The sequence below is a fragment of the Pan paniscus genome, chromosome 3 (genome assembly GCF_029289425.2).
Source record: "Pan paniscus chromosome 3, NHGRI_mPanPan1-v2.0_pri, whole genome shotgun sequence".
Taxonomy (NCBI): Eukaryota; Metazoa; Chordata; class Mammalia; order Primates; family Hominidae; genus Pan; species Pan paniscus.
Window position 1 is genome coordinate 111,438,508 of NC_073252.2, and position 25,674 is coordinate 111,464,181.

The following is a 25,674-nucleotide window of genomic DNA, read 5'->3' on the forward strand; positions in this document are numbered from 1 at the left end:
GCCTGCCCCCTCCCCCATCACTCTTTTGCACTTTTTACTGTGGTGAAGTGTAACCAATGTCTTTAGAGCTGAGGTCTAACAGACTTCTGTGAAAACTTTCTGAAAAAAAAACCACAAAACAAAAATAAACAAAAATGAAGAGCCAAGAATGCAAAAATTAAAACCCCCTGGATAAAATTACTAATCACAACAGCATGTTATTATAGGGTTAATTTTAAATAATGATGCAAATCCCAAACCTGATTTAGTAGAGAGAGAACTGGTTTTGACAGACCTTAAAAGAGCTATCTTAGAACTCATTTCAGGTTTGTAATATCCAATTAAGATTTTAGTTTGTTGGACTATTTCTAGTGACTCTCTGGCTTCTTGTGTGGAAACTCCAGTTGAATTTTACAGATTTCTGCTTCTGTGCCCCAAATGCTTTTTTAAAATCTGATTTTTAAAGTTTATTGAATATCAATAAACTTTATTTCAGAGTTTATTTTGATTTGCTGTATTTCACAGTATATTCCCAAAATGAGAAAACTTAGAACCATGTTTAATATGCTCATGTGGCCCTACACAATGATCTGAGGGCTTTTTTAAAGTCCTAGGACAATGTAATTTACTACTAAGTTATGGAAGTTGCTTTGAATGAGGCTTACCCTCATGTTAAAGCATTATTCAGATCTAGAATGTTTGAGATTCTGGATGTTTTCATTGGTTTATATAATTGAACAAATTTGTATTGGTATAAATTATTTTAATAAATTTATATGTGTAAATTCACATACTGTATCTTCTCAACAAATACAGATTCTCCCAAGAGAAGGCACTTTTGTTTATATGACATATCACATTGCCTTCACTGATTCCTTTTTTTAAGTGATTTTACTTTATTCTCCCACTTTCTTCTTCAGAACTACTCCATTTATTTAAATGGCCTCTTACTTTGCTCCCCTGATACAAACTAGTAAGAATTAAAAATTAATTCATCCATATGGCTCAGTTGTTAAAAAAAAAAAAGAAAAAAAAATGTTACCATGTTGCTATGATGCCATGGATTTTCCTGAAGGATTTCTAGGTGTTTTGAGTGTTTCAGAAGTTTTAAATACAGACTCAAGTTTGCTTTTGATTTAAAGATAATCATTAAATAATCTTCATCTAGGTATAAACTAATCTCTAAAGAAGTGCTCTGTGGAAGGGACTCTTACCTGAAGTCTTTTTATCAGTACATTTTAGAAGAGTTTACTGAGTTTTCTTCCTTAACCTTAATGGGTGTAAGCCCCCACAACCTAAGCCTCAATATACCACCTTCAGCAGCTTATGCATGGACTCATAGGGAAATAAGTACACTTCGCCACAGTAATGTTTTACATATCTGTTCTAAATTCCCGCCATCCTCCTGCCCATACGTTTCAGCAAGGCCGCCTCTCCCAGCCGTTTTACTCCACCTTTGCTTTGCATGGAAATAACTTGGCTTACATAAACTGTGTGTGTGTCCCGTGTGACTGTCTCTGACTTGGGTTGCCATGCATCACATTTTAACTTTGGACTCACTTATAAGTTTAATCACAATTGTTGTTTCTGTTGTTTTTCTTTCCTTTCCTTTATTTCCCTCCTTGGTCTGTCCATTCTGTGTCTAAACAAGGAGGTTGCTCCAAGGAAAGGACCATGCCTCGTAGCACCAGACTGTTTGTTTCATTGTTAGGTGTGAATTTCCCTTAGATGAAATGCCGGTTTGCAGCTGATTCAGATGTATTTTATATAGTCTTTGTATATTGGTAGAACTAAACATACTGAATTTCAGACTTTTATATGATTAAAAATGTATATACATCATTAGATGTTATTCTGAGCTTGCTACTACTGGCTTTCTCCTAGAGGAAATCAACTTTCTGCAATTTCTAATGCTTTTTTTCTTATTTTTTCCTCATGGTTGGTTTTCTTTTTTTTTCAACATTGATCTGTAACATCTGAACAATCTTGAGATACCTCTGTGTAATTTCACTGCGTTCTTTGTTTTGATATGTAGTGTTTTTTTGTGTGTGTATGTGCATCTTGTTTTAGCTTTGTTGTATGTGTGGATGTGCTACAAGTGAGAAAAATTAAGCAAGTTATTTCCTGCTCATTTTTCCTTTTCAGTTGTTTTTTTTTTCGTTAGCCTTGCTTTGCTCTTGTACCCTGAGGCCTTGTGGATCTACCATTCCCAGCCCATTTTGTTGCCCCTCCCACCACCACCACCACAGGAAAAGACGCTGTGTCGTTTCAGTCCTGATTACATTTGCCAATATCTTTTTTGATTTCCATTTTACTTTCAATGTTTTTCATTCACATCAAAGATGATGAGACAGAATCTACAGAAACATCTGTCCTGAAAAGTCACCTGGTTAATGAAGTTCCTGTCCTAGCAAGTCCGGACTTGCTCTCTGAAGTTTCTGAGATGAAACAAGATTTGATCAAAATGACCGCCATCTTGACCACAGATGTGTCTGATAAGGCAGGTTCTATTAAAGTGAAGGAGCTGGTGAAGGCTGCTGAGGAAGAGCCAGGAGAGCCTTTTGAAATCGTTGAAAGAGTTAAAGAGGACTTAGAGAAAGTGAATGAAATCCTGAGAAGTGGAACCTGCACAAGAGATGAAAGCAGTGTGCAGAGCTCTCGGTCTGAGAGAGGATTAGTTGAAGAGGAATGGGTTATTGTCAGTGATGAGGAAATAGAAGAGGCTAGGCAAAAAGCACCTTTAGAAATCACTGAATATCCATGTGTAGAAGTTAGAATAGATAAAGAGATCAAAGGAAAAGTAGAGAAAGACTCAACTGGGCTAGTGAACTACCTTACTGATGATCTGAATACCTATGTGCCTCTTCCCAAAGAGCAGCTACAGACAGTTCAAGACAAGGCAGGGAAGAAATGTGAGGCTCCGGCTGTTGGCAGGAGCTCTGAAAAGGAAGGGAAAGACATACCCCCAGATGAGACACAGAGTACACAGAAACAGCACAAAACAAGCTTGGGAATAAAGAAGCCAGTAAGAAGGAAATTAAAAGAAAAGCAGAAACAAAAAGAGGAAGGTTTACAAGCTAGTGCAGAGAAAGCTGAACTTAAAAAAGGTAGTTCAGAAGAGTCATTAGGTGAAGACCCAGGTTTAGCCCCTGAACCCCTTCCCACTGTCAAGGCCACATCTCCTTTGATAGAAGAAACTCCCATTGGTTCCATAAAGGACAAAGTAAAGGCCCTTCAGAAGCGAGTGGAAGATGAACAGAAAGGTCGAAGCAAGTTGCCCATCAGAGTCAAAGGCAAGGAGGACGTGCCAAAAAAGACCACCCACAGGCCACATCCAGCTGCGTCACCCTCTCTGAAGTCAGAGAGACATGCGCCAGGGTCTCCCTCCCCTAAAACAGAAAGACACTCTACTCTTTCCTCTTCTGCAAAAACTGAAAGGCACCCTCCACTATCACCATCAAGTAAAACTGAGAAACACTCACCTGTGTCACCCTCTGCAAAAACGGAAAGACATTCACCTGCGTCATCATCGAGTAAAACTGAGAAACACTCACCTGTATCACCCTCGACAAAAACTGAAAGGCACTCTCCTGTGTCATCTACAAAAACAGAAAGACACCCACCTGTTTCGCCTTCAGGCAAAACAGACAAACGTCCACCTGTATTGCCCTCCGGGAGGACAGAAAAACACCCGCCAGTATCGCCTGGGAGAACAGAAAAACGCTTGCCTGTTTCACCCTCCGGAAGAACGGACAAGCACCAACCTGTATCAACAGCTGGGAAAACTGAGAAGCACCTGCCTGTGTCACCTTCTGGCAAAACAGAAAAGCAACCACCTGTATCCCCCACTTCAAAAACAGAGAGGATCGAGGAAACCATGTCTGTTCGGGAGCTGATGAAGGCTTTCCAGTCAGGTCAGGACCCTTCTAAACATAAAACTGGACTCTTTGAGCACAAATCAGCAAAACAAAAGCAGCCACAAGAGAAAGGTAAAGTTCGGGTAGAAAAAGAAAAGGGGCCGATACTAACCCAGAGAGAAGCTCAGAAAACAGAGAATCAGACAATCAAACGAGGCCAGAGAATCCCGGTAACGGGCACAGCAGAATCCAAAAGAGGAGTTCGTGTTTCCTCCATAGGAGTTAAGAAAGAAGATGCAGCTGGAGGAAAGGAGAAAGTTCTCAGCCACAAAATACCTGAACCTGTTCAGTCAGTGCCTGAAGAAGAAACCCACAGAGAGAGCGAAGTCCCCAAAGAAAAGATGGCTGATGAGCAGGGAGACATGGATCTACAGATCAGCCCAGATAGGAAAACCTCCACTGACTTCTCTGAGGTCATTAAGCAAGAGTTGGAAGACAATGACAAATACCAACAATTCCGCCTGAGTGAGGAGACAGAAAAGGCACAGCTTCACTTAGACCAAGTACTCACTAGTCCTTTCAACACAACATTTCCACTCGACTACATGAAAGATGAGTTCCTTCCAGCTCTGTCTTTACAAAGCGGTGCTTTAGATGGCAGTTCTGAAAGCCTAAAGAATGAGGGGGTAGCCGGCTCTCCGTGTGGCAGCCTGATGGAGGGGACCCCTCAGATTAGTTCAGAAGAAAGCTATAAGCATGAAGGCCTAGCAGAGACCCCTGAGACGAGCCCAGAAAGCCTTTCTTTCTCACCAAAGAAAAGTGAGGAGCAAACTGGGGAAACAAAGGAAAGCACCAAGACAGAAACCACCACAGAAATTCGTTCAGAAAAAGAGCATCCCACGACCAAAGACATTACTGGTGGCTCTGAAGAGCGAGGTGCCACAGTCACTGAGGACTCAGAGACCTCTACTGAGAGTTTTCAGAAAGAGGCCACTCTAGGCTCTCCCAAAGACACAAGCCCTAAAAGAGAAGATGATTGCACAGGCAGCTGTAGTGTAGCATTAGCTAAAGAGACACCTACAGGACTGACTGAGGAGGCAGCCTGTGATGAAGGTCAACGTACCTTTGGTAGTTCAGCCCACAAGACACAAACTGATAGTGAGGCTCAGGAATCCACAGCCACCTCAGACGAGACAAAGGCCTTGCCGCTGCCTGAGGCTTCTGTAAAGACAGATACAGGAACTGAATCAAAACCTCAGGGAGTCATTAGAAGTCCCCAAGGGTTAGAACTTGCACTCCCTAGCCGAGATAGCGAAGTCCTCAGCGCTGTGGCTGATGACTCATTAGCAGTGAGCCACAAAGACTCTCTGGAAGCCAGCCCTGTGCTAGAAGATAACTCTTCACACAAAACCCCTGATTCTCTGGAGCCAAGTCCTCTGAAAGAATCTCCTTGCCGTGACTCTCTGGAAAGCAGCCCTGTTGAACCAAAGATGAAGGCTGGAATTTTTCCAAGTCACTTTCCTCTTCCTGCAGCTGTTGCCAAAACAGAACTCTTGACGGAAGTGGCCTCTGTGCGGTCCCGGCTACTCCGAGACCCTGATGGCAGTGCTGAGGATGACAGTCTTGAGCAGACATCGCTCATGGAGAGCTCAGGGAAGAGCCCCCTTTCTCCTGACACCCCCAGCTCTGAAGAAGTCAGCTATGAGGTTACACCCAAAACCACAGATGTAAGTACACCAAAACCAGCTGTGATTCATGAATGTGCAGAGGAGGATGATTCAGAAAACGGGGAGAAAAAGAGGTTCACACCTGAAGAGGAGATGTTTAAAATGGTAACCAAAATCAAAATGTTTGATGAACTTGAACAAGAAGCAAAGCAGAAAAGGGACTACAAAAAAGAACCCAAACAAGAAGAATCTTCTTCATCTTCTGACCCAGATGCTGACTGTTCAGTAGATGTGGATGAACCAAAACATACAGGCAGTGGGGAGGATGAAAGTGGTGTCCCTGTGTTAGTAACTTCGGAGAGCAGGAAGGTGTCTTCCTCCTCAGAAAGTGAACCTGAGTTGGCACAGCTTAAAAAAGGTGCTGACTCAGGCCTTTTACCAGAACCAGTGATTCGAGTACAACCTCCTTCTCCACTTCCATCAAGCATGGACTCCAATTCCAGTCCAGAAGAAGTACAATTCCAGCCTGTCGTTTCCAAACAATATACTTTCAAGATGAATGAAGATACTCAGGAAGAGCCAGGCAAATCAGAAGAAGAAAAAGATTCTGAATCCCATTTAGCTGAAGACAGTCATGCTGTTTCCACTGAGGCTGAAGACAGGTCTTATGATAAGCTAAACAGAGACACTGATCAGCCAAAAATCTGTGATGGCCATGGATGTGAGGCCATGAGTCCTAGCAGCTCAGCCGCTCCTGTCTCTTCAGGTCTACAGAGTCCGACTGGTGATGATGTTGATGAACAGCCAGTCATCTATAAAGAATCATTAGCTCTCCAAGGCACTCATGAAAAAGACACAGAGGGAGAAGAGCTTGATGTTTCTAGAGCAGAATCTCCACAAGCAGATTGCCCCAGTGAAAGCTTCTCATCTTCATCCTCTTTGCCTCATTGTTCGGTATCTGAAGGAAAAGAATTAGATGAAGACATATCTGCCACATCTTCTATTCAAAAAACAGAGGTCACAAAAACTGATGAAACATTTGAGAACTTACCAAAGGACTGCCCCTCTCAAGACTCATCCATTACTACTCAAACAGATAGATTTTCCATGGATGTTCCCGTGTCTGACCTAGCTGAGACTGATGAAATCTATGATCCACAAATCACTAGCCCTTATGAAAATGTCCCTTCCCAATCTTTTTTCTCTAGTGAAGAAAGCAAAACCCAAACAGATGCAAATCACACCACAAGTTTTCACTCTTCTGAAGTGTATTCTGTTACCATCACATCCCCTGTTGAAGACGTTGTAGTGGCAAGCTCCTCTAGTGGAACTGTTTTAAGCAAAGAATCTAATTTTGAGGGCCAGGACATAAAAATGGAATCCCAACAGGAAAGTACCTTGTGGGAAATGCAATCAGACAGTGTCTCTTCATCTTTCGAGCCTACTATGTCCGCTACAACAGCAGTTGTTGGTGAACAAATAAGCAAAGTCATCATCACAAAAACTGATGTGGATTCTGATTCTTGGAGTGAAATTCGGGAAGACGATGAAGCCTTTGAGGCTCGTGTGAAAGAGGAAGAACAAAAGATATTTGGTTTGATGGTAGACAGACAATCACAGGGTACCACCCCTGACACCACTCCTGCTAGGACCCCAACTGAAGAGGGGACCCCAACAAGTGAGCAAAACCCATTTCTGTTTCAGGAAGGAAAATTGTTTGAAATGACCCGAAGTGGTGCCATTGATATGACCAAAAGGTCCTATGCAGATGAAAGTTTTCACTTTTTCCAAATTGGTCAAGAATCCAGGGAAGAGACTCTCTCTGAAGATGTGAAAGAAGGGGCTACTGGGGCTGAGCCCCTACCACTGGAGACATCGGCTGAATCACTAACACTTTCAGAATCAAAAGAAACAGTGGATGATGAGGCAGACTTACTTCCAGATGACCTGAGTGAGGAAGTAGAGGAAATACCTGCTTCGGATGCTCAACTTAACTCCCAAATGGGGATTTCAGCCTCCACTGAAACACCTACAAAAGAGGCTGTTAGTGTAGGGACCAAGGACCTCCCCACCGTGCAAACGGGTGATATACCTCCTCTCTCTGGTGTAAAGCAGATATCCTGCCCTGACTCTTCTGAACCAACTGTACAAGTCCAGTTAGATTTTTCCACACTCACCAGGTCTGTTTATTCAGATAGGGGTGATGATTCTCCCGATTCTTCCCCAGAAGAACAGAAATCAGTAATCGAGATTCCTACTGCACCCATGGAGAATGTGCCTTCTACTGAAAGCAAATCCAAAATTCTTGTAAGGACTATGCCCACTTCCACCCCAGCATCTCCATCTGCAGAGTATGAGAGTTCAGTTTCTGAAGATTTTCTATCCAGTGTAGATGAGGAAAATAAGGAGGATGAAGCAAAACCAAAGTCCAAACTCCCTGTCAAAGTACCCCTCCAAAGAGTTGAACAGCAGCTCTCAGATCTAGACACCTCTGTCCAGAAGACAGTGGCTCCTCAGGGACAGGACATGACAAGCATCGCACCAGATAATAGAAGCAAATCTGAATCTGATGCTAGTTCTTTGGATTCAAAGACCAAATGCCCAGTAAAAACCCGAAGTTACACTGAGACAGAAACAGAGAGCAGAGAGAGGGCTGAGGAACTTGAGTTAGAATCAGAAGAAGGGGCCACAAGACCAAAGATACTTACATCCCGATTGCCAGTTAAGGGCAGAAGCACTACATCTTCCTGCAGGGGGGGCACAAGCCCCACAAAAGAAAGTAAGGAGCATTTCTTTGACCTTTACAGAAATTCCATAGAATTCTTTGAGGAGATTAGTGATGAGGCTTCCAAGTTAGTGGATAGGCTGACACAGTCAGAGAGGGAGCAGGAAATAGTTTCAGACGATGAAAGTAGTAGTGCCCTGGAAGTATCAGTAATTGAAAATCTGCCACCTGTTGAGACCGAGCACTCAGTTCCTGAGGACATCTTTGACACAAGGCCCATTTGGGATGAGTCTATTGAGACTCTGATTGAACGCATCCCTGATGAAAATGGCCATGACCATGCTGAAGGTATTTGCCAGCCACCGGGATTCCCTGTGCTACGCATGTCATAAAATTGATATAGTTTTTTTGTATGTTTGTTTTATTTGATGATTTGTGTCTCATTTTCTTTAAGCTTTCTGTAGTGGCTAATGTGTTTGTGTAAGCCCTTTGTGTTTTGTGCTTTCTCTGTATACTCTTGTCTAAGAAAACAATCTCAAGATTGAGTAATGAGAATGCTTATGGAAAACATAAACATAATAACCGGGCAACAGTGATCTTGCCTTTCTTTAGCCTCTGCACGTAATAAGGCCATGCGAGCTTTGAGTTTTGTTGTTCTGAAGTCCCAAGCTTAGACTCAAATTAAGCACTTTTGCACATAAATATATTGTATTTTGTTTCATAGTATGAAGACATTGCTTTTCTTCTTACCTTCGCATACTTTAAAATAATTTGTACTTACAATTTTGTAATCATTAGGAAGCCATTTGCTTGAGAAGATTTCACATAACATGAAATTCTATTGTTGTGGATCTGTTTTTGATTCAGAAAGGTTGGATTTCAGATACCATTGGTAAATACTTTAAGCAAACAAACCTAAGGTAAAAATATGCTTTTCATTTATGTGGTAGATGAATGGAGAATGTACTCTCATTAGGTGCAGCAGACAACAAAAACTCAAACTTTGCACAGTTTAAGTTGACTGTGAGGTGATGATGGCTCTTTGACTTATAAAAAAGGAAACCATAGATGGCTTTGAAAAGTAGCCTGTGTTCTTCCAATATCTCTACAATGAAGACTGTCATTCTTAAATTGAGGTTATACAAACTTTCCTATACCATGGTCTAAAATGCTGCCTATCAATCAGTGGGAGTTAAACATGAATGGGAAAATTATAGTTTATAGGAGTGAGTAGTATATAAGCTTAATAGCAAGAAGGCAGAAACTTTGCCCAAAAGACATATATGCATACAGATACAATATACACATAAAAATGCATATGCTTTTATCCTCGTTTCTCCAAGGTCACCAGGACCAAATGTTGTTTCTGGCCACACTTATCAGGATGGCCTGATCAGCTCATGATCAACATCTCTTGTGAATCTCTGATGTGATTCCTCTCAGACATGACCTGGAAATGATCTATCCCTCCACAAGCAATAATAGGAGGTCCTAGCCAATTGCTGTACTTCTGCATCCCATTTATGATTTCTCTGGTGTTTCATGAACAAGATGGTGGTCTTCTTGGTGGGCAGTATTCTCTCCAATAATTTAAAAGTCATAAGATTACTAGAAATCAGCAACTTATATAATTATGTCTAGTAACTAGTCTTGATTAAAGAGATATGGAAGCAGATGGTTTTCATGATTCATATTAGATCTATTCCCCATTCCACCCCAGAAATCAGACACACAATATGATCTGAAGTGTAGTATCTAGTTTGTGCTTTCAAATATTTGGAGAAGTGACTTCCTTTCTTTGAATGAATCAGTACTGTGGTTCCTCTCCTGTCATAGACAACCTTTGGCCATTCTGTTTTTGACCTTCTCCAGATCCACAGGATGAGCAGGAACGGATCGAGGAAAGGCTGGCTTATATTGCTGATCACCTTGGCTTCAGCTGGACAGGTAAAAAGAATGTGACCCAGGTTTTCAACAAAACCTGACATAGATGCATCAGTCAGGTGTCATTCACAGCATAAAAGGTACCCCCCACTTTCTTGAGAAAGAATACATGAAAAGAAGAATAAACTGAGAACTAGAAAACCTGGGCTCTGCATCAGCTAATGGTATAGCCCAGGGCAGGCCTTTTATCATCTCTGAAATTTAGAATAATAGAACTTTCTATTTGAAGATTTAGAGAATATACCAACCTTCAGAAACCTCCGTTGGCAGTTGTGGATATCTAAATTTGGGGGAGATTATTGTGTTTCAAAATCATTTTTAGATGTAATTTTTATCAAATTTGATGTGAGATTTAACCAGGGCTCCTTCTTTTAGATACCTTATGTCAAAAATCTTCATAGTAAACAACACTAAAAATTGCTTTGGGTAAGTGTTAAAACACACATGAATGAGATATTTCACTAATATTTTTGAGAAATGAGAGTGTTTAAGTATAGAAATTTTATGTTAATAATTTATTAAGGAAAAGTGAATTCTAAAATCAATATACTTTACGCATTATGATTTGTATGTTTTAAAAACTATACATTTTCATCTACGTGTGACTTAACCTATTAAAGCAAGATTCTCAGTCTGGCTTCTTTTTTTTTTTTTAGTATCACTTGTAACTACTTCGAAGAGACAAACATTGTAAAATAATATTCTTTTCCTTTCCATTTCTTAGATTTGGTGATGAATAGGAGCCCATAATACTCATAAAGATAACTACTAATTTAGAGTACATGACTGGAAATGGGAGAAGTGGCCACTTTCTCACTTTTAATTATTTTAAAGTAATTCTTACATACTGATCAGACTTCACTAATTCGGTGTTTTAGGGGAGAGAATGATACCAAACTATCCGTGATGGACTTACTAGATAACATTCAGAATTATTTATTTTGGTTTTTAAATATGTTTGTATCCATACCTACATAGTAAAGGCAATATGTATATATTTGGTAAAAATTCAAATCCTACCACCATATAGAATGACACAGAATGAAAAGTAAATATGACTCTCACACCTACTTCTGTCTTCTAGCCGTGTGCCTCAGAAGTAACTGCTAATACTTTCTCATGCTTTTAGAAAAAATATGCAGTGCCTATATTTATGCCTGTTATTTAAAAGTAAGAAAAGTTTTACTGAATAATATTCCTCATAAGTAGTCCGTTAACATATACACATGTATTTCATTCTTTTAAGTGGGTATTTAATTCCACTATATGGAGGTTCCATAATTTTATTAATGGCTTTTGTTGATGGGCTTTAGGTGGTTTCCCAGTAACGGCAGTAAATATTCTTGTGCATTGGTATATTTTTGTGAGTATATCTATAGGGCATATTCTTAGAAGTAGAATTGCTGGGGAAAAGATATGTATATTTTTAATTTTGAAAGATATTGTCAAATTGCCTTCAAAAGAGGTCACCCTATTTACCCACACACACATACACACACCCCATAATGTATAAGCATCCATATGTAATGTTTTTTTGTTTGTTATTTTGTTTTTGTTTTGTTTTGTTTTACAGAGACAGGATCATGCTCTGCTGCCTAGGCCAGAGTGTAGTGGCACAATCATAGCTCACTGTAACCTCAAACTCCCAGGCTCAAGTGATCCTCCTGCCCCAGCCTCCTGAGTAGCTAGGACCTCAGGCAAACACTACCACACCCAGCTAATGTTTTAAAATTATTTTTTGTAGAAATGAGGTTTTTCTATGTTGCTCAGGCTAGTCTTGAGCTTCTGGCCTCAAGCAATCCCTACCACCTCAGCCTCCTAAAGTTCTAGGATTACAGGCATGAGCTACTGGGCCCACCCAATCCATATGGAAGGTTAATAGTAGAATTCAAAGGAAAATTTTGTGTCTTCTTCCCTGGATCAATTAATGCTTCCTCGACCTCTTATTCAGTTGACATCAAATCAAAGAAAGGCATTTATCCAACCACCATAATATAGCTACAACTAGTATTTATCAAAGTATCCAGAAACAGGATTTATAATACTCAAAACATCACCTATGTTAATTAAAGGGAGAAACTTTTTTCTTTTGTTATCAGTCATTTATTTTCCATTATCTTGCTTAAAAGTATAAGCAAGTATTAATGATCTCATTTGCATTTTGGAATCAAATGGGCCTGAATTATACATATCTTATCATTGCTGCCTCACACTTACTATTTTCACTATGCAGTGATCAATTCTATACCCAGTTTTAGGGAAAAAAATCCATAATTAGTACTAGAAGAACAAAGGCATATAAGAGTCACTTCTAATATGTAGAAATTAAGGAACTCAAATACTCACCACAATATAAAGAACACATCATTTACAAAATCACAAAGCAAAATGTAGAGACTGAAACCTTGAAGTTAATGTGTTTACAAAGTAGTATTTTATCTTCTAGAATTAGCAAGAGAACTGGATTTCACTGAGGAGCAAATTCATCAAATTCGAATTGAAAATCCCAACTCTCTTCAAGACCAGAGTCATGCACTGTTGAAGTACTGGCTAGAGAGGGATGGGAAACATGCTACAGGTAAGTGGGGAACTATATGTATATTGGGCTAAAGTTGGACATGTCTTGCTCAACAACCGCATCTTGCAAATTCAGTAGAATAGTAAAGAAGCAAATGCCATTAATCTGCAGTACAGTGGGTCCTTGAGTAATATCATTTTGTTCAGTGTCATTTCCTTATAACATTGATGAGAAAAAAGAATCAATTCCCAGCAAGGCCACTGTCTGTGTATAGTTTGTGTATCCTCCCCATGTCTGTGTAGCTTTTTCCCCAGTACTCCAGTTTCCTCCCGCATCCCAAAGATGTGCACATCAGTTTCACTGGTGTTTCTACATTATCCCATTCTGAGTGAGTGTGGGTGTGTGTGAGTGCCCCCTGCAATGGGATGGCATCATCTCCCAGCTTGGTTCCCATGCAAAGTGCTCTGAGCTGCTGGGTTAAGTTCCAGCCACTTGAGACCCTGAACTGAATAAGGGGATTGGGAAAAGAATGAATGAATTGATACAAATTGTTGTCAAATGAAAATGTGTAGAGTGTATGATAATTATACAAATGCATGAAATAAATGATGCCTTAGGAAAGTACTCAGCGAGCCCACCATAGTTGTTATTGTTTGTTTATGAATGGCATGGTGGGAGGAGGTGCTCCTTACAATTTTCACTTTGCAAAGATTTATTCCTTGATTGAACCCCACCACCACTATGACCGCCATCACTCATTGGTTCCTCAAAAATTGAATAATTATCTTACTTATGTTTATTAGTCTTTCTTAAATGTATGTGTAACTCACTTTCACTTCAGTGTTTAATATTAAAAGTGTTTGGGGTTTTATTTAGAAGTTTGGCAGTGTTTTTGTGACCAGAACATTGTTTTCTAAGAATCTATCAATGATGTTGAGTGAGAACTTAGTGAACTACTGTAAGCAAATGAGAACAAGCTACTGTCACTTCTGAAGTATGCATGTTGCATAAAAACTCTTGCATGATATGCGTATGAACCGCATTAAATAACAGCCCTCACTTCTAACAGTAATGTTACTCAAACCCTAATATTTTTAAAATATTGATAAGTGGACACAATTGCTTTACTTAGCATTGTTTCACTGGTAGTGCATTACCTTCTGTTTCTGCTTCCTTTACTCATAAATAACATCCAGTCTACATTTATCATTCCTTGTCTTTACATTCTTCTAAGTAGAATTGTCAGATTTAGCAAATAAAAACAGAAGGGCGCCCAGTTAAATTTAAGTTTCAGGTGGTCAGCAAATACATTTTTAGCATAAGCATATCCCTTGTAATATTTGGGGCATATTTATACTAAAGAAGTATTTGCTTTTTATCTGAAATTCAGGTATGGTGGGTGTCCTGTATATTATCTGACAATTCTACTTTTAGGGCTTTTGCCCATGCTGTACCACTTTTTTTATGCATATCTCTTTTGTCTGTTGGCTTATTTTTACAAAGACTTTTAATTAGGCTTTGATTGTTTTTTTCTGTACAGATATCAAAAATTTAGTAAGGCAGTTGAGTGAAAGAGATTTTTAAGAGTACCTCTCAGACATAATAAATGCTGTTTCTCTAATGTGTCAGATACCAACCTCGTTGAATGTCTCACCAAGATCAACCGAATGGATATTGTTCATCTCATGGAGACCAACACAGAACCCCTCCAGGAGCGCATCAGTCATAGTTATGCAGAAATTGAACAGACCATTACACTGGATCATAGTGAAGGTCAAACTGTGTGTGTGTGTGTGTGTGTGTGTTGTGTCTGTGTGTGGTTAATTGAGGCACTGGACCTACTGTCTTTTTTTTTTTTTTCAGAAGGTAGACCATGGCCTATGGTGATCATATGTTCTTTTCCTTGCTACCCTGAGGCTTTCCTCCCTGTTTTACACACCCTCCCACCTCCACTTCATGCTCATTCTTTGTTATTTCACAGATAACAAAATGATCCATTGAATTCCCTTTCCTCAGTTCCATGGTGGCACTTCTTACACTTGTATTTTTTTATGCTACCTTAGCCACGTATTTCTAGGCTCACAACTAGGACTATATCACTACCAGTGACTGTACATTTCCTCTTTTACTTCTGCACCAACAGTGCTTCATACCCTCGGGGACCTCCAGCCATTGGCCTTACCACCTTTTCAGTATTAAAGTTCCCCTAACCTATTCTCATTCGTTTGTGGTCTCTAACACTGTTTTTTTTTTCTCTCTCTCTCTTATCTCTATTTTACATGTTGTCTTCTTCCTTCAAACCTCCAACACTGTCTCTTTTCTTTATTTATACCCAGCTGATGACCAAACTTCCTGTTTCTTAGAAAATAATAAGAATAATCAGAAGCAAATGTCTATATTTTTCCACCACGAATCTACCAACATGAGTGCATCTCAATGCATATACTTACTCTACCTTCCATCCTATTCAAATGGATAAAATTTCTTCACTTTTCTAAAGCCATCATCTCTTGTTTTGTACTAGATTTCATCTCCTTTTACCCAATCAGGGACTCCATTCCTACAAGTATCCCTTTTGGCTTCCTACCACTAGACCATACCCAACAGCATTAAACCATGCTTTAATAGATCCCATCTTTAAAAACAAAACAAAGCAAATAACTCCTTTTATCCTATATGTCCCCCCTGTATTATTGCTGTTACTCCATCCATTTCACAGGAAACCTCTTAAAAGGACAGTCTGAATTTCCTGTCTCTGCTTGCTCTCTTCCCATTCCCTCTAGAACTCTATAATTCACTCGTCAATCTTATAAAATTCACCTATTGTTTCCTCTTTTTCAAATCTAGCAGGCAGTTCTCATTCTTCAACTTACTTTGCCTCTGGGTAACATTTGGCGTGAATAGTGAAGCCTGCCTTCTTAAAACATTTTCTTTACTTAAATTTCATGACATTCTTGCTGCTTCTTTTTTTTTTTTTTTTTTTTTTTTTTTTTTTTACTTTACTGGCTGTTCCTCCTTCCTGTGGCAGGTTACTTCTCATGGATGTGAATGATGATGTATCTTACTGTTGAGCAAGAGCCTCATAGCTTGTCCTCATCTCCCACCTCTCTCTCTATCGCACTGGTCCTGCATGCCTGGCCTCCTTGCCATTTCTGGAGCACCCTCTCCATTCTCCTGTTTCAGGGCCCCGGTATTTTCTGCTCCCTCCACCCTAGCATGTTCTTTCCTCAGATCAACATATACCTTTTTCTCTCACTTTATTTAGGTCACTGCTCAAATATCACCTCCTAAGCAGAGCCTTTCCTGACAAGTCTATTTAAAATACTAGCCCCATTTATCCTCTACCTTTATCCTGGTTTACTTTTCTCCCAACATTTATCATAAATATATATCTGCAGAAATGCAAGTTCAGTGGGGACGGAAGCTTTTTATATCTTATATCTTGTTCACTGCTATATATCCAGCATCTAAGCAGCACATATTACATAGTTGGTGCTCAATATATATCTGTTGAATAAATGAGTCAATAGATGAATGCCAGTCACTCCTCTGCTAAACATCTTTCAATGACTCCTCATTTCCCTGGATATAATGAAATTCCTTAGCCTGTCATAAAAGACTCTACATAAAAAGAGTACTATCCTTATATTGTTAGAGTGAGGATTAATCAAGTTAATACTTGCAGTGCACTTGAAACGGTGCCTAACACGGAATAAATTTTCAGTATGTATTAGCTATTGTTTGTTATGATGATTATTAACTGTACTCATCTTACTCTTCAGATTCTGTGCTTTGACTATCTCAGTCAATTCCCACTTGCCATTAGGTCTCCTTGGCATGTAACACACTCTGCATTTTCTTTCCAAATTCTAACCCCATGTTAGGTGCACCCACACTCATTGACTGGCACCTATGACCCAGTTGCTCTGCACTGGAATTGACCCTTACTTGCGTGGACTCTTCTACATGATCAGTATCTTGAAGGTGTCTTCTTCATCTTTGTAATCCATGGGCCCATCTCAGGATGTAGCACATTTATCTTCTTATTTTTTTATCCTCTTATATTTATTACTTAATAAATATCCATTCAATATAGGTAAGCTTCAACTAAATACTTAAATCATTCTGCCTTTAGGGTTCTCGGTACTTCAAGAGGAGTTATGCACTGCACAGCACAAGCAGAAAGAGGAGCAAGCTGTTTCTAAAGAAAGCGAGACCTGCGATCACCCTCCTATCGTCTCAGAGGAAGACATTTCTGTTGGTTATTCCACTTTTCAGGATGGCGTCCCCAAAACTGAGGGGGACAGCCCAGCAACAGCACTCTTTCCCCAAACTCACAAGGAGCAAGTTCAACAGGATTTCTCAGGGAAAATGCAAGACCTGCCTGAAGAGTCATCTCTGGAATATCAGCAAGAATATTTGTGAGTTTCCAAAGAAAGCCTGTCAAATGTAATACCAAAGAAACAGGCTATTGTGGATGCCAGGCATATATAAGCATAACTAGTTTTTAAATACTTTTTTAAATGACCCTACCAAATACAAGTGCCAGAGCTAAAGGGAAAAAAAAAGCGTTAACATGTAAGAGACATAATTGTGACAGTGTTTGGGGCACAGACCTACAAGAACCAACTTCCAGAGCTGTGACTTTGAACAAGTCCTTATGTGCTTTGAATCTCCATTTCCACATCTGTAAATTATAGTAATAATACACACTTGACTCATCTCACAGGGTCAAAAGTGTGTTTATGAAAGCTTCATCTAAACTGTAAAATTCCCTGTAGATGACACGGCCATGACTTATAATATTGCCGCACCTCATTTGCTCTGTAGTACTTCAAATATGCTCTGTAGCACTTCATCGTGCCATTGCTCGTTAGGAGTATGGTCAGTGATGATGTAGATACCACAGCCAAGGGTGCATTTCAACCAAGCTATGAGGGGACTAATCATAAAAATATAAGTGCAATGCAAACTAACCACATAGAATAAAAGACTATTAAAATGAGTTGGAATAGAGTTGGGGTGGGAGTAAAGAGAAGCCTTCCGAAGAGCTTCTGGCTGAAGGAAGCTGCAGGCCTAATTTGGCTCAGAATTTAAGTTCCGGCCTTTATGGAAGCCAAGGAGAAAGAGTTGTTTAATTGACACTGATTGTCCAGAAAAGAAAACAAATCGTGAGAAAGGCCAACATATCCCTAAACCTGAAGTCTGAGAATAGGGTGTCATGAGATTGTATCAAAACATTTCGCTTGTCATTTGGTGAGTTTTGTGGTCATTGACATGAGAAGAGGATGAAATGAGTAATGAAATTATCTCTTCTTCCACTGAGCCACCCTTGCCCCATCAACCTGTAGGTTTTAAAGAAAATATAAGGAAGAAGGAGAAGGACCAAGGAAAAGATGGGAAGAAGAGGAGAGGATAACAGAGAGACATTTTAGGCATTTAATATCCATGGAGTGATAGATTGCACTAAATACCAAAAGAAGGCACAGAAAAGGCCAATAATCTTATTTAGCAGTTGAGGTTATCAAAGTTACATTGGAGTAACTCCAGACTATATCAATGAAAAAAGTTTTCATGTCAACAGATGCCTCTATTATTAAATGAAACAGTTTTTCAGAGGTACAATAAGAATTTCCTTGTATTTATGCTTATGATAACTATATTAACATGGGGATTTATGTAATTCTGCCAAATTTTTATTCTTGCTTCAAAAGCCTTATTATCTACAAATACTTATGTAAAATTCCTCGCATCCTCAATATCACCTTGAGTTATAAAAGAAAAGATGAAACTATAACTTATATGCATTGTAGAGGCTGGGTAGCTGTAATACATTTTAGGATAATTTTTGTCTTTAGAATAATAACATCACTCTCTGCCAGTGCTAGATCAATGAGCTACAACTCTATATCTTGTCATATTATTTTTCTTCAAATGTCTTTTCTTGGCCAAATGTACAAAAACTATTTTGACTGTCATAGACTATGGAAAAACCAGTTCCATCTTGCCTTTCGATTTCCTTGCTTGAGCAGGAGGTGAAATGCAAATGTCCCTGAAGTCTCATTTGGCTTTTTGATTCCAGTGTGACAACTCCAGGAACAGAAGCATCAGAGACTCAGAAGGCTATGATAGTACCCAGCTCTCCCAGCAAGACACCTGAGGAAGTTAGCACCCCTGCAGAGGAGGAGAAGCTGTACCTCCAGACCCCAACATCCAGTGAGCGGGGAGGCTCTCCCATCATACAAGAACCCGAAGAGCCCTCAGAGCACAGAGAGGAGAGCTCTCCGCAGAAAACCAGCCTCGTAATAGTGGAGTCTGCCGATAACCAGCCTGAGACCTGTGAAAGACTCGATGAAGATGCAGCTTTTGAAAAGGTAAGACATTCCTCTCCACTTTCTCGCCCACCTGTAACAAAGCTACAAATCTTCCAGTTTCCATTTCTATGATGGTTTATTTTTTGCACTTCAAAACAAAAAAGTTAACCAAATTAATTAACCTGGCACATGGAAACCCTCAATCCCTTTTAAAATCTGAGAGCCGATGAATCTTGAAGAAATGGCGCACAGTTCCAGTGCTGTTGATTTGACCATGAGCCCTGATCTTATCGTTGGAAAGTCTTTTGCTAAGAAAAATGAATATGGTGGTGAAACAATATATCTGGAGGAGCTTTTCAAAATTAGTAAACTTGGGCATGAAACCTGGTGGCAGAGATTAGCAGCACCAGGTAAGTCAGCCATGGGATGTGCTGGGACCAGCAGGCTTGTTAGATCTCTGGCCTGCCAGGTGATGAGCACACAGACTGTGGATATTGGGTGGGGTTTAGCTGCCAAAATAAATTTTTCTCATTAGAGGCAAGATGATTTCCAAGTTAGATTTTTTTTTTAAGATTTATTTTAGGAATGACTGAGAAAAAGAACATTGTACCTAAACTAAATGTCCAAATGCCTGACGGTGGCATAAGATTGCATCATAGCGCTTCGTTTGTCATCAAGTGAGTTTTAAAATTGTGAAAAGGGGTGGGGACCATGTTAAGAAATTAACCATTGGCCAGGCGCGGTGGCTCACACCTGTAATCCCAGCACTTTGGGAGGCTGAGGCGGGTGGATCATGAGGTCAGGAGATCGAGACCATCCTGGCTAACATGGTGAAACCTCGTCTCTACTACAAATACAAAAAAATTAGCCGGGTATGGTGGCGAGTGCCTGTAGTCCCAGCTACTCCGGAGGCTGAGGCAGGAGAATGGCATGAACCCGGGAAGCGGAGCTTGCAGTGAGCCAAGATCATACCACTGCACTCCAGCCTGGGCGACAGAGCAAGACTGTCTCAAAAAAAGAAAAAAAGAAATTGATCAACAATTTATTCTCAAAATGTGGTCTATATAGTTCACATACGTCAGAATTGATTGGAGAGCTTGATCCCTCCTCAGAAATCCTGAATTAGAATGAATCCCAGGGTGGGGAGGGAAAGCAAGAATTTGCCTTTTAAATAACTCCCCAGAGGATTCTCAGCCACAAAAAAAGTATGAGAATCTATTTGAATTAAACTTAATTTAATATAAATTAAATTAGATATTGTTTTTTCTTTTAAAAAGTAATAGAATTCAAAAACACTTTATATTTCAAAGTGTTTTTAGAGCATTAATATAAAGCTTAGTAGTAAAAGAAGAGTTAAACCAAATAATTGAAATTTTAGGGGGCAAATAAAGTGAAACAGCATGTCTTTGGGCTTAAGACACACATTTGTTTTTGTTCACTGTAAGAATGAGATCTGCTGCTAGGAATTATCTGAAATCATAACTAAAATTAGGAAAGATCCAGGCAGATGAGAACTGTGTCCTGATTTTGGCAGTTTTCTTAAATAATAAATTCATGCCATGAATGAATTTTTATTCCAAGTTTGCTTTTGCATAGAATTATTCATCTCTCAAATTCTTGGCTTGAATGAGTACTACTAAAAATGTTTCATACATGTTATCTGGGCTAAAAGTTACCAAATTTAACCTAAGAATCCATAGGCTTAGTGAAGTTAGACTTGAAACAATTATCTGGATAATACATATGTTTAATCTATACTAAAGGAATATGTTTGTATAAGTCACTCTGAATTTCACATAATTTATACAGGCCTGTTCGACTTATTCTTGATGAGTATCAGGCATTTCTCTTAAGCTTCCCATGTGGACCCTTATTTCTCATAACCCTAACTTGGGCATCCAATTTTAATCACTTTTCTTGCCAACCATATTTCTAGGCAGTAGATTCCTGATTATATTTAAAATATAATTTGGTTTAGAATTTACAGGTCTTCCTTTAGCAGAGACAAATGTAAACATATAACTTGAGTTTTACAGTATGTTAAGTAAATCTACTTGAGCTTTCTCTTTTTTAAAAACAAAATTTCATTAGGGAAGAGTAATTCAATATATGACTCCTAAGGTAATGTGTGCTAAGCTAAAATTATGTTTTTTGCTTTATCTCTGGCTTTTGGCCAGAGCCCTAAAATACTATTGACCACTTTATCTCAACTTCTCCATAGAATTATTCTAATATTATTCATAGTCTACCTTTTTTTGATGCCAGGGAGATGCACTATTGGTTAGATAATAGCTACAGGAAAATTTGACTTCCTGCAAAAAGTTCTGCTAGAAACAGGGGATATTCCTATACCTTTGGGTGAATAATTCCAAGCCTAAGCACAAGTGTCAGTGGCTCATAAATGTTTACTGAACTGCTTAGGGTCTATGTTTACAGTCAGGCTTTTTTTTAGGAGTTTAAGTAAAAGAAGTCACATGAGCAAGCTGCTTTTTATTTTGGAGAGATTTTGACAGATGGGTTCTCCAACAGCTCTCAGAATTCCAGAATTTTTTTTCATTCATTGAACAACAACAAAAAAAAACCAAAACACTCTATTTTTGTTGATGTCTGAGACCAGCACATATTTGTTTTCACCTCTACCAACTTGTCCACCAAAGCCTCCATGAATAAAAGTTTCACAATACAACGTAAGCTAAAGAAGAAACCAGTAGTGAAGTCATTCCTTAGCATGTTAAACAAAGCAATGCTTCCATGCTTCCACCAGGAGCTAACAGAGGAATTAGGGGAGCTGGAGGCCAGCTCAGATGAGGAGGCGATGGTAACTACCAGGGTTGTCCGCCGGCGAGTGATTATTCAGGTACCCGCTGTTAAATTACTGCACGTCAGGGACAGTCCTGTCCCCATATTCTAAGAGTGATCAACCTGGATCAATGAAGGCTTGGCATGTTCCTTAGGTAGTGCATGGCCATTCAAAAGCAGATCCCTTAACTCTCATAAGTTCTGTTTGCAAACAAATGCAGTGGTTCCAGCTTTCCTCCAGGAGAGCCACCAAGCAAGAGCAAGACTTGGCTTCTTCACTTCCACCCACCTCACCTCTCGCTTTTCTATTTTTGTTGAAGTTTTATCTAACTTTGGTCAGATTCTCCTAAGCATGTTATTACCCACTTGAGTTTTTCACTAGTTGACAGGATTTTGTATCTCAGCAATGCTTCTCAACATCGCCTTTGATTTTCTAACATTCCTCACATTATAAGCACTTGGGAGTAGTTCCTCAGAATTGGTGCCAAACACCACAGTGACCCTTTTCTCTCAACTGTTTAGGGAGACGATATGCCTGAAATACCCCCAGAAACAGTCACAGAAGAAGAATACATTGATGAGCACGGACACACCGTGGTAAAGAAGGTATTGTCTAGTATATCCTAACAGGGTTGATTACAAACTTCCTGTTTAAAATTTATCAATTCCATGGTACTGTCACACAAAAATAAGATACACAAATGAAATACATTTCAGGTTACTAGGAAAATCATTAGGCGGTATGTATCCTCTGAAGGCACAGAGAAAGAAGAGATTATGGTGCAGGGAATGCCACAGGAACCTGTCAACATCGAGGAAGAGGATGGCTATTCCAAAGTTATAAAGCGTGTTGTATTGAAGAGTGACACCGAGCAGTCAGAGGTGAGACAACCTGATTCTCTAAAACCCATTTGATGGAGAGGAACAAAATAGAGCTCAAGAAAGATGAGTGAGATTGTTTATTCATATTTTCCTCACTTCTCCCTTTCATGTGGCAGTTTGCTCTTAGTTGCACATTCACCTTTTTGTTTTCATGATTCTATGTGATTTTAAGACAGCCATCAGGGAGACTTGTAGGCATTATACTCATTGTTTTTGTTTGGTCTTTTTAAAAATATCTATTCTTTATTTAATTCATGGTTGACCACTGCAGAAATCCAAAAGTCAAATTTTGAAAGAATACAATTCTATTTGCTGGGCAAGCAGTATGCTGTGGAGACACCGTGTAGAAATGCACTGTGGTGCTTGTGCCTGGTTGGCACACCAGCCTTCGGAAAGTCACTCTAGATAAATATTTGATATTCAGATTTCTGCATTGCAGAGTTACTAAAATCAGGATCGAGAAACTCTTTGATTTATCCTTGTTTTTTGTTTTGAGACAGAGTCTCACTCTGTCACCCAGGCTGGAGAGCAGTGGCGTGATCTGAGCTCACTGCAACCTCCACCTCCGGGTTCAAGCAATTCTCCTGCTTCAGCCTCCCGAGTAGCTGGGATTACAGGCACCCACCACCACACCTGGCTAATTTTTGTATTTTTAGTAGAAACAGCATTTCACCATGTTGGGCAGGCTGGTCTCGAACTCCTAACCTCAAATGATCCACCCGCCTCAGCCTCCCAAAGTACTAGGATTACAGGCATGAGCCACTGCACCTGGCAATCTATACTTTTATTTATTTCTGTTTTACTTCCCTTTTTCAGGGACATATTTACTTGTTTTGACAAATAGTTTGTGAAATTCTATTTTCCATTCATTCACATCCTCAAAATTTTATATTATACACATGAGATTCTCTAGAAATCTACTTTTCAGTTTCTCATAGCTTTTAGAGCTCCTCCTTTGAGGGCTAATTTCATCTTTGTAATACCAAAAGAAATTATTTAAACATGAGAAAAGAGAGTTTCTTCACATATTATTATGTCTGTATTACACTGAGCAGTTTCTTATTCACAAAACTGATAACTTTTTGTTCAAATGACTAATTAAGATTGCTTTGGTGTTGTGGAGATACAGTCATGATGTAGATATTACCAATAGGTTATAGTTTGTTTTTTTCTAACTCTGCTTCCCATTGCTGTTTTCTGGAAAGCCAGTATGTAACTTTATAGTTTTGTCCTTTGTTTTTTAACATAGAAAAAATTCATCATAGTTACATTTGGCAATCAGACATTGTCTATTGTGTGTCCTTCGATCATTAGGTCACTTTGTGTGAGCCCAGCATTTTGTCCAGTACCTCACAATTTCAGGCTGAGCCAGTGGAAGGCCGTAGAGTCAGCAAAGTTGTTAAAACAACTGTGGTACGTGGAGAGAGGATGGAGAAACATCTGGGGGATTCTAGTTTAGCCACTGATCTTCCTTCAGCCAAAGATGACTTTGAAGAGGTATAGAAGCATCATCATTTGTCTTTTTATGTGTGTGTTTTATGTTGCTTTGCATTTGAAAAGAAAATTGTCATTGTGTCATTCTATACATGAATTCATGGAAAGGTGCAGAATAATTCAAGAGGGTAGAACTCCTGTTTGAATAACTTGCAGAGTAATGTTTCCTTAAACTGTGGTGTTCATTGGTGTCACCTTAACAGCTTTTAAAAATCCAGGTAACTAGGATTTGCTTCTGCTGAATCAGACTCAGAATCTCTGGAGCTGGTATATGATTATACATCTTGTTTAAAAGTCACAGAAGTGTCTTGCTTTGTCAATTAATAAGGGAAAGAAATAAAGACATTGCAAATTATATTTGCTAGCCAGTCTTTTCAAATATAATCTGTGATAGACATTAAAGAAAATTCAGATATATTCCATGTCCATAAATTTTAAAAGCATTTACAATTACTTAAGTTCTGGTTTCCAACAATTAGAAAATGGGTCCATGGTTGGCCAGGCACAGTGGCTCACACCTGTAATCCCAGCACTTTGGGAGGCCAAGGCAGGCGGATCACGAGGTCAGGAGATCGAGACCATCCTGGCTAACACGGTGAAACCCTGTCTCTACTAAAAGTACAAAAAATTAGCCAGGCGTGGTGGCGGGTGCCTGTAGTCCCAGCTACTTGGGAGGCTGAGGCAGGAGAATGGCGTGAACCCGGGAGGCGGAGCTTGCAGTGAGCCGAGATTGCACCACTGCACTCCAGCCTGGGCAACAGAGCGAGAATTCGTCTCAAAAAAAAAAAAAAAAAAAGAAAAGAAAAAGAAAATGGGTCCACAGTAACAGATCACAAACTCTTACTAAATTCCCCAAATGCTGAAAACCAAAACAAATTTTGTAAGTTAATTTGGAAGTGAAACTTGAAATAAATTGGCATGGAGCTATTATGACATGAAGCTTTTTTATTCTACCTAGACTGAATGTTTTAGTGACATAAAAATGGGTTTGATTACAGGATGCCATCTTCACTCTGGAGTATTAGTATTATATAGTACAGTCATGCATTGCTTAACCCACTTATGCCAGAGGTTGCCATTTTTAAAATTTTTGCATGAGTGAAAAATCAGACCTTGGTGATGACCTTGAGCAGTAGGATATAAATAACTTCCACATGCCTAGTGTTCACTAGGCATAAGTGAGTTTCAATGACAGGGATATGTGCTGGGAAATGCATCGTTAGACAACTTTGTCATTGTGTGAACATTGTAGAATGTCCTTACACAAACCTGGGTGGTATAGCCTACTATACACCTAGGTTATATGGTATAACCTATTGCTCCTGGCTACAAACCTGCACAGCATGTTACTGTGCTGAATACTGTAGGCAATTATAACACAATGGTAAGTATCTCCCTATCTAAAAATAGAAAAGGTACATTAGATAAACAAAATAAAATTAACTTTAGCTTACTGTAACTCTTTGACTTTATAAGCTTTTACATTTATTTTAAC

The 25,674-nt window shown here is 39.3% G+C and overlaps 1 protein-coding gene across 50 annotated transcripts in view; it reads left to right on the forward strand.

Moving 5' to 3' along the window:
* Positions 1 to 25,674, forward strand: part of ANK2 (ankyrin 2) — a 685,755-nt gene that overhangs the window by 652,994 nt on the left and 7,087 nt on the right. For 27 of the 50 annotated variants that reach the window (XM_055111732.2, XM_055111740.2, XM_063603575.1 and 24 more), the window contains 10 exons: positions 2,322 to 8,576; positions 10,101 to 10,175; positions 12,619 to 12,750; positions 14,320 to 14,463; positions 16,826 to 17,111; positions 18,773 to 19,064; positions 21,769 to 21,861; positions 22,326 to 22,409; positions 22,521 to 22,685; positions 24,000 to 24,182. In XM_055111732.2, the coding sequence (XP_054967707.2) occupies positions 2,322 to 8,576; positions 10,101 to 10,175; positions 12,619 to 12,750; positions 14,320 to 14,463; positions 16,826 to 17,111; positions 18,773 to 19,064; positions 21,769 to 21,861; positions 22,326 to 22,409; positions 22,521 to 22,685; positions 24,000 to 24,182 (7,709 nt within the window). The remainder of the gene's footprint in view (positions 1 to 2,321; positions 8,577 to 10,100; positions 10,176 to 12,618; positions 12,751 to 14,319; positions 14,464 to 16,825; positions 17,112 to 18,772; positions 19,065 to 21,768; positions 21,862 to 22,325; positions 22,410 to 22,520; positions 22,686 to 23,999; positions 24,183 to 25,674) is intronic. The other 23 variants (XM_057302135.2, XM_034959035.3, XM_055111769.2 and 20 more) reach the window with 10 other exon arrangements.